Source organism: Lolium rigidum, chromosome 3 (assembly GCF_022539505.1).
Source record: "Lolium rigidum isolate FL_2022 chromosome 3, APGP_CSIRO_Lrig_0.1, whole genome shotgun sequence".
NCBI classification, from domain to species: Eukaryota; Viridiplantae; Streptophyta; class Magnoliopsida; order Poales; family Poaceae; genus Lolium; species Lolium rigidum.
Window position 1 is genome coordinate 13,754,836 of NC_061510.1, and position 9,088 is coordinate 13,763,923.

At 47.2% G+C, this 9,088-nt stretch overlaps 1 protein-coding gene across 1 annotated transcript; it reads right to left on the reverse strand.

The window, feature by feature from the left end:
• Positions 1-967: 967 nt before the first annotated feature.
• LOC124697903 (putative GDP-L-fucose synthase 2) lies at positions 968-2,091 on the reverse strand. The gene is made up of 2 exons (XM_047230429.1): positions 1,655-2,091; positions 968-1,549 (listed from the first exon to the last, which is right to left on the reverse strand). The coding sequence occupies exons 1-2, from the start codon at positions 2,089-2,091 to the stop codon at positions 1,021-1,023; spliced, it is 966 nt and encodes a 321-aa protein (XP_047086385.1). The 3' UTR covers positions 968-1,020.
• Positions 2,092-9,088: the final 6,997 nt, after the last annotated feature.

The following is a 9,088-nucleotide window of genomic DNA, read 5'->3' on the forward strand; positions in this document are numbered from 1 at the left end:
GTGCTCTCGGTGTTTTCTTTGGAGTGGTTTGTGTTGCAGCTACAAGGTTTTGAACACCGAATCAGTATCTTTGTTTTTCTTCTTCTTATTTTTTGTAGTAGGGTTGTGTGCATCCATAATATCTGTAATTACTATATTCACAATATTAATATATCCCTTTTGTCAAAAATAATCAAAAATGGTCGAAGGTACCGCAGAGTACTCCCTCTATTCATAATTACTATGCATTTTAGGTTTAGTTAAAGACAAATTTATTAAAGTTTTAACATGCACATAGAAAAATTATCGACATTCAAAATATAAAACAAATAACATATATTTTATATTATAGATATTTATAAGTTGTCATATATACTCGGTCAAACTTTATAAACTTGAACTTTGACTAAACCTAGACTTCATGGTAATTATGAATAACACAACTTAATGTTTACTTCTAATACGAGGTTTTTTAAATTTTATAGAAAACTGTGTCATGATATCTAATGTTTACTTCTTCAAATACGAGGTTTTGTAAATTTTATAGAAAATTGTGTCCTTTGAAGCTTACTCTTACTCTATTTTTGGCGACCATGCATGTTTTGTTTGTTCTGATAGAAACCGACAAAATAATTAATACCACATGCGATGAAGAGAAATGTAGTAATACAATTCAAAAGTGATGCCTTTAAAATGTATAAGAAATGTACAATTACAAAGACCATGACGTCTACTTTTTTCTACTTAAAAAAATTGGTATAGGACCATAAATATTTATATTCATTTATATATGAAAAAAATGCAGTTGAACGAGAAATATGACTTTATTGTTGGAGCAAGCCGTAGACAAAACCGTATTGTTCCTAGTTATGCCATTTTTCAGAATAAATGACGTTTTATTAAAATTCCAAAGTTTGCAAAGAGGTGATACAAGCAAAGAGTTTACATCCAGCATATGCATTTCCATGATAAACACAACCAGCAGAATAGAAAAATACAAAGGGCACGATCAGCTGCTCGATCCAATGGTGTATCTCCTAGTTAGGTCATGGATTTGTGAGCCAAATAAAATTGGTAGAGTTTCATGATCCCATGTTGCAGCGCTACCTTGGGTTCCCACCCAAGCTGTCTCATCTTGGAGCTATCTAGCAATCTCCTTGGGACGCCATCCGGTCGACCCACGTCCCAAACCACGCGGCCATGGTAACCGACCACCTCCTTGACCGTTTCCGCGAGCTCTCGCAGCGTCACCTCCACCCCACTCCCCACGTTAACATGCTCCGCATCAGAGTACTTGTCCATCAGCAGCAGCATGGCATCCACCAGGTCATCCACGTGCGTGAACTCCCTGAGCACCGTGCCGGAGCCCCAGACGACGGTCTCAGGAGTGCCGGTGACCTTGGCATGGTGGAACCGGCGGATGAGCGCAGGGACGACGTGCGTGAGCTCCGTTGAGAAGGGTTCCCGTGGGCCGTAGATGTTATTGGGCACTGCAGCGATGGCGTCCATGCCGTGCCCCGCGCGGTAGGCTTGGCACATCTTTATACCAACAATCCTTGCGATGCCGTACCTGTTATGAACGAGTACAGTGTAGTGTATTAGTTTCTGCTTAGCTACTTCTCCGTCTGTTCCGATTATATTGAAGCTCGCGTCCGTCCATTGAAACGAAATGTACCACTCGCTTCCCGGCGCCGGGGGGCCAGAGAGCAAAGCTGACTCGGGTATTGGCTGTGGTGCGTCTTCCGGGTAGATGGTGGCGCCGGCGAGGAAGAGCAGCTTGCGCACCGAGCCGCAGCGGTGAGCGGCGGACAGCACGTTGACGGTGATGTTCAAGTTCTCCGTCAGGTACTCGGCCGGTGCCGCCATGCTTGCGTGGAGGCCGCCGCACCTGGCCGCGCAGACTATCACGTAGCACGGGCGTTCTGAGTCGAAGAAGGCCTCCACGTCTTGCTGGCGCGTCAGGTCGAGCTCCGCACGGGTGCGGACGACGATGTTGGTGAAGCCCAGGTCCGTGAGCCTTCGGTGGACTGCGCTGCCGACCATTCCGCCGTGACCGGCGACGAAGGTCTTGCCGGACCTGTCAGCGAGAAACGACACGCTGTTATCGGCCATGGTGCTACTAGTCCTGGACTCTTGGTAGGATAAGAGATGCAGGCTGCTCAACTTGATGTGCAACAAGTGGGCCTTATAAAGCAAAATAAGCAAATCTAGCACGTGGGACAACCTGGATGTACGTAGTAGCACTTCCTCCGGCCGAAATAAGTAACTGCGATGTAACTCGATTTGCATATATCTACACACTAAAATAAGTCTAGATACATATAAATGTTGATAAACCAGCAATTTGAGAGGGCATAATCTTTAATTTGTGAACAATTCTAAAATAAAAAAAATTATTAGAGCATATCTTTGTCTCATTATGCTTACTTGTTTTATTCGTTTAGATATGGACACATTCCTATGGGCGTGACTCTACATTAAGAATAATCAACAATAATATAAACAGCCTCAAAAGCAACAAAACAAATTATAAATAGGTCTTTGGACCCACACCTAACGCCCACTAAAAACACTAGCACGAGCTGAAGGCGCGCGACCGTCCTCACCACTCCCTCACTAGGGCCAATTAAATCTTTTCGTAACACAGTTTGTTGTAGTAGACAAATGGGAAGTCGACGTGCTAAGGCCTCAAAGAACATGTGCACCGAAGCAGCAACCATCGCTACTAATGACAACCGTAGATGGGAAGACAGACCTGAAACCGCGCCAACGAAAATGAAAACCGACCGGTTCCAAGGAGATCCGTCGGGCACGTAACTTCACGCGCCATCCACCCATGCTAATCGCACCACAAAACAAGGATATGGCGGGGAGGACCTTATTCTGATTTCAGGACGTAGCCGCCGCCTCACCGTCTGAAACCGACACAGAAAACAACCTAAACAAAGAAAAAATCAACCCGCTAGCGAGGGGACGTGGTCCGGCACACCTCCAAACCCCAGGGGCACCCGAGGCGAAGCGGAGCAGCAACTTCTTCCTCTGGGGGATGGATAAAACCTAGATTGGTTTACTTTGCAGCTTCTTGATCGCATATGTCCCTAATTTTGTTTGCTAGTTGATTGGTTATATTTTTTTTTTGATAAAGGACGCTTTATTACTCAAAAAATCATAAGCATTACACCCGGGCTCTGCATAGCAAGGGTGCACACAACTGTCCAACAGTACGAAACACTTATAACGGTAGAAAAACAGATAACTATAACCCTATGTAATCTGCAGGACAGTATGGGACTAGATCCTACTCTTTGGCTGTCTCCTCCAACCGTGTAGACACCTCCATAAAAAGGTTGTGGTCCTTCAACCACTGAAGCGATGACCATGAATGTAGCAAATCCGAACACCGGTAGATGATCTGCATAAGAGAAGAACTTTTATAGTTAAAAACCTTGTCATTCCTACATAGCCAAAGCGACCATCTAACGGAAATCACTCCCACTCTCATAAGAATCTTAAACCTAGAATCCATCCCATTTAGCCAATTTCCATAGATATTTGCAATGCTTCGTGGAGGATATAAGGTAGAATCAATCTGAATAATTGACCATATAGACCTAGCAAACCGACACTGGAAAAAAGATGTTTTATTGTCTCTTCTTCGTGATAAAAAACATACTATGTACATCCATACCATTTGCGTTTTGCAAGGTTATCTTTAGTAAGAATAACTTCCCGACATAGGTACCATGCAAGAACCTTGATTTGCAATGGTATCTTCATCTTCCAAAAAGGTTTATTACTAATGACCGGCTAGATTGGTTCAATTAAAGCTTTGTCATCGATTCTACCGAGAATGCACCATTCTTGGTGAGGCCCCAACGGAATTCATCATATCCGTGTACCAAATGAACTGAGGCTAAACGTTGTAATAGCTCATTCTAGGAAGCTAATCGGATTACAACGAGATCCCGCCTGACCGTCATACACTGCGGAGATGTTTCCATCACCTTCTTCAAGGTATCGCCTTTATGACGTACAATATTGTACAAAACCGGATATTATTCTCGGAGAGTGGTTGCTCCCAACCATTTGTTCTCCCAAAACTTTATCTCAGATCCATCCCTAATGGAGAACAAACCATATGGAAAGAAGTGCTTTTTAGTTGCCATAACGCCAACCCAAAAATGAGAAACTTTCGGTTCCACATGAACTAAGAAATCGTTTTTGAGCCAACATACTTTCTTCGTAACAGGTTTTGTCATACACCATCCTTAGTTAACAACTTAGCCAGCCATTTTCCTAGCAGGGCTTTGTTCTTAACCTCAAGATCATGAACACCAAGTCCACCCTGATCTTTTGGACGACACATGACACTCCACTTAGTCAACCGGTATTTCTTCTGCTCACTATCTCCTTGCCAAAATAGTCTCGATCGGAAATCATCTAATCTATGCAAAATTCTTTTAGGTAAATGGAATAAAGAAATCATATAGAATATCATATTTGTGAGTACTAAATTTATGAGGACTAGTCTTCCACCCATAATAACTTTCCTTTCCAACTACTAATAAATCTCTTTTGTAGTCTTTCCTGGATGGGTTGATTGGTTACTAAGGTTTATTAGGAGTATTAGTCCGCGTAGGTTTAAGTGTCAAAGGTTGTGCTAAGCTGGCACAAGTTTGGTTCAATATATGCATGGCATATGGGTTGTAAGATTAACATGTGAGTTTTGAGACAAAGAAATAAATAAAAAATAGGTTGCGATATACACCCTTGATCAAACTTTTTTGTTCTTGTGTTTGCCTTGTTTGATGTAACTGTTCCGTGGACAAATCCCAACGCAGCACATGTATTCCCATACACAACACGCCGTATGTGAATAAATGGCCAACGAGGAACTCGAGCATACAACGTTAGGGCATCTCCAATAGGGAGACCCAAATCGGCACGTCCACGCGTCTGTTTAGGTGGGCGCGCGGATACACAAATAGCGGCTGGCGTTCGCCTGGCTGTTTGGGTCGCGCTGCACCCAACGCGGCTGGATATGGGTCGCGGCGAAAGTATTTGGCATTTGGCCATTAAACTCAACATAAGGCATATAAAATAACAAGAAAATATAAATAAGTTTAAATTATCTAGATTTATTACATAAAATTATTTTCCTATTAAATGACAAAGTACTTGTTCAAATAAAATGTAAAATGATACAAATGGCCTAGGTATTGTTTTCTTCGGAATATTCATCATTGTTGTTGTTTGCAACATTGTTATGCGCACATATATGCTCAACCACATCAGACTGGAGCTGGTTGTGAACTGCTTGGTCCCAAATTTCGTGATGCACATGGAGGATATTCTGGAATGAAGTCGGACCACCTTGAGTAGCAATCAACTCTCCCTAGCCTTCCCAATCATTATCAAACAGTGAATCATCCCGCTCTACTTCAACAATCATGTTATACATGATTACACAATCGGTCATCACCTTCCACATGGTTTGCACACTCCATGCTCTAGCAGGGTGCCTGACTATAGTCCAACGAGATTGGAGGATACCAAACGCCCGCTCGAATTCTTTCCGGGATGGCTCATGCTCTTTGGCAAACCCTGCCTCCTTCTCTGAACTGGGACGACGGATTGTCTTCACGAGCGGAGCCCAAGGTGGATAGATACCATCTGCAAGGTAGTATCCCTTGTTGTAGTGGTGGCCATTGATCTCAAAATCCATATCAGGGGACTGACCATGCGCAAGCCTATCAAACACTGGAGAGCGCTGCAGCACATTGATGTCATTGTGCCGGCCATTCCGAAGAATGAGTGCCAAATCCAAGTGTCACGTGAAGCAGCGGCATCAAGAATCACTGTGCACCCCTCAGAACGGCCCTTGTACGACCCCTGTCGACCAAAAGGAAAGTTCTCCCACTGCAAGTGCATGCAATCTATGCTGCCAAGCATCCCAGAAAACCCCCTAGAAGCGTTGTTTGACAATAGAAGGGCAGTGTCCTCTGCAGTAGGTTGGCGTAGAAATTCTTTACCAAACACAGTGATCACTGCTCTGCAGAACCTGTACATCGCTTCCAAGCAGCTGGACTCGCTCATCCGGATGTACTCATCTACGTAGTCACAGGCAACACCATATGCTAGCATCCTAATTGTTGTCGTGTATTTCTAATATGAAACAGGCTTACCTTGCCAACTGCATCTTGTTTCGCGATGAATTAGTCGTCTTAGACCTTGACGCCATCCATTATCCGGTCGAACAATGGTCTGAACATCCGAAAATAGCGGCGAAACATCTGCGCCGTGAACATTATCTTGTTGTAGTGGAAGCAGTCGTAGAAGAGCATGTCGTGGCCACGTTATCTTTTGCGATCCAAGGCCGGGGCGCGTCCCGGCAAGGACCCCCGGTAGCGTGACATTGTGCTCGTGGATGAGCAACGCAGCCTCCGTGAGAAAGTCGTCGTCCGACTCATCGTCTGGGTACATGTCGATGACGTTCTTGTAGAAGAACTCGTCGCCGATGTCCACCATGATCTACAAGTGAAATGAGACAAATTAGTTGACCCATTTCATCGAATACCTCGTGGGCGGGGGCAATCCAATGCCTCTGTAGGGACATGCAGGCAATGGTCGCCCCGGCCGACTTGCGGCCTTGAAGCACTGTGCACGAGAACTCACCTCTTTCGGCAATGGCGAAGCTGATGCCGGTGGGAGGACTCGCGAGGGAGAGAGGACTACAACGTGGCGGTGGCGTCCTCTGATGCTGCACCGAGCCCGCGAAAGCACAGGCAAAACTGCCAAGCCGCGTCCTATGTTGCCGTACCGGCGGTGGTGGTGGGGTGGTGGCGGAGCGGGGGGAAGTTGCCCGCGAGGGGGTTGTGGTTTGGGACGCAAATAAGCGGGCTAGGGGAGGACGCGAGAGGCGAGCGCTCGACGTCCGCTGGTAGCAACGGAGCACGATTGGTAGCAGCCCCGACCACCGTAGGCAACAGCGCTGCCCAACACTTGCAGCATTGTCTACCCGCTGCTAGTAGCATTCCCAAGATCCCGCTGGTAGCTGCACCAAGCAACATATGAAGCTCTCATATAGAAACCTTGGTTGTATCTCGAGCTAATCGCCACACTTGGTGGCTCTCTAGCTAAGAGTAAGTAAAGTAAGTCCTAATCAGCTGGCTATAAGAATTAAAATAGTATATCATTAGTTGGAGAGGAGAGAGAGAACGAGAGAGCAGGAGAGTGGGCTCTTATGCAAGAGCCAGTTGTAGCACGTGCTCTTAAGCACTTTGTGAGAGTGAGAGGTGCGTCATACATTGACAAAGTACTACATTTTATAGCGCACTATTGTATATGTTAGCTCTAAGTTAGCTATAGATGATATGACACTAAGCTTATAGCGATAGAAAATGTGTTGGTTGTGACGCCAACTACCGAGGGTGTCTTGTGAGGACTACCTACGCGTCCTCGCGTCGTCCCCCAGGGCGACGCCAGGGCGAACCCTAGCGCCGCCAGCCGCCGTCCTCCCTCGCGTCCCTCCCTCCGCCGCTGCCGTCGGCGTCAGCCACGATGGCGGCGGGCCCCGGCACCAAAGGGGGTCGGGGGGTGGTGGTAGCGGCGATCCGTTGTGGCGGCTGGGGCGGCGGTTGCGGGGAGGCGCGTACGGCGTCCGGGGCGGAGATCCCTTGTCGAGCGGCGGCGGATGCTCCCTCCATGGCCTTCCGGCGATGGTGGTGCTGGTGGCTGCGGGTCTAGGTCCCGCATAGACCCGTCGTCGGTTCAGCTGACAGCGCGAGAAGGGGGCAGCGACCTTGCGAGGCGTGGATGGTGTGGTACCGGCGTCCAAGACCGCGTGGCGTGGGAGGCCCGATCTGAGATCTGGGTCGCGTGTGTCTCGGATGGTGCGTACTCCGATTCCTCCTTCGTTTTCGCTGGCTAGCAGATGGCGGCGAGGGGGCTTGTTCGTCTGTTTCGCGGTTTGAAGGTGGTGGTCCTAGGGTTTCTCTTGCACGAAGATGGAGACTTTCCTGAGGTCTGTTCTTCTTGATTTGGCCGGAGTGTTGAGTTCCGGAAGGCGCCGCCGGTGAATGGAACAGTGCATTTTGCCTGGAGTTTTGCTGGATCGGGTGGTATTCGGTCGTGCGCACCCAAAGTTTTATTCCAGCCGTTTGGTTATGGAGGGAGCGACGCGAAGCTCTATTCTGTGTTGACATCAAGTGACATTTTGGTCCATGGTGAAGTTAGAAGAATAGAATATCATGAAGGCCGGATCGGAGGACTAGCTAATGGAGGTTCAATTCTCCGCGCTGTTGAGGGACTGGCTTGGTGTTTCGGGCTTCGCAGCAGTGGTATGAAAGCGGGGGCGGCAACACATGTGAAGTTCAGAGTCCTACCTTTCAGGGTGAAAATCCAAGGTCTGGCCTTAACTGGTTGTGCCTGGCAATGACCTTGTTGGAGGCATTGTTTTGAGAGCGGGGACTATCTTCAGGATGAAACCTAAGATCTTTGGTCGGGCGACGACGGTGTTGGTGCACTGTTTCCTTCTTGGAGGCGTCGCTTTTGGAGAGTCTGTATTTCAGGTGTTGTATTGGTGGTGGATGTATTGACGTTGCTAGGCTAGAATACTGTAGCGGGACTTTTGTTTCTTAGTTTTCTTTTTACTTTTTTGGCTGTGTGCATCCGTACTGCCACTAGGGTGGGACGTTATTGCAGAGGCTAGATGTAATTGGTATCTTTCGATATTAATATATTCCCTTTATCGGGAAAAAAAAAAGCAGCTGGCTATACTACGCCACGCTCTTCCCTAGTAGTGCCTAATCTCGAAGCAAACGTGAGGCCAAAGTGAATAATGATCTCAAGGTGTTCCTCGGTCGAGCGGAGACTCCGGTAACAACAGATACCACAACAAAACAATTACGGGCCGGGCACGCCCCTCGGAATCGTCCTTCCACGGTAAACCCTCGGCAGGAGGTTGGTGTGCCGAGTGTCTCCACAACTGTGTGTTGAGAGATGCCAAATAAATACTGGGGCTAGCGCTGTACATGCCCTTACGCGCAAACTGAAAATGGTGACGCTGCACTCCAAGGACAACGGCGCGGGGGCAGAAGAGGTGCCGGTG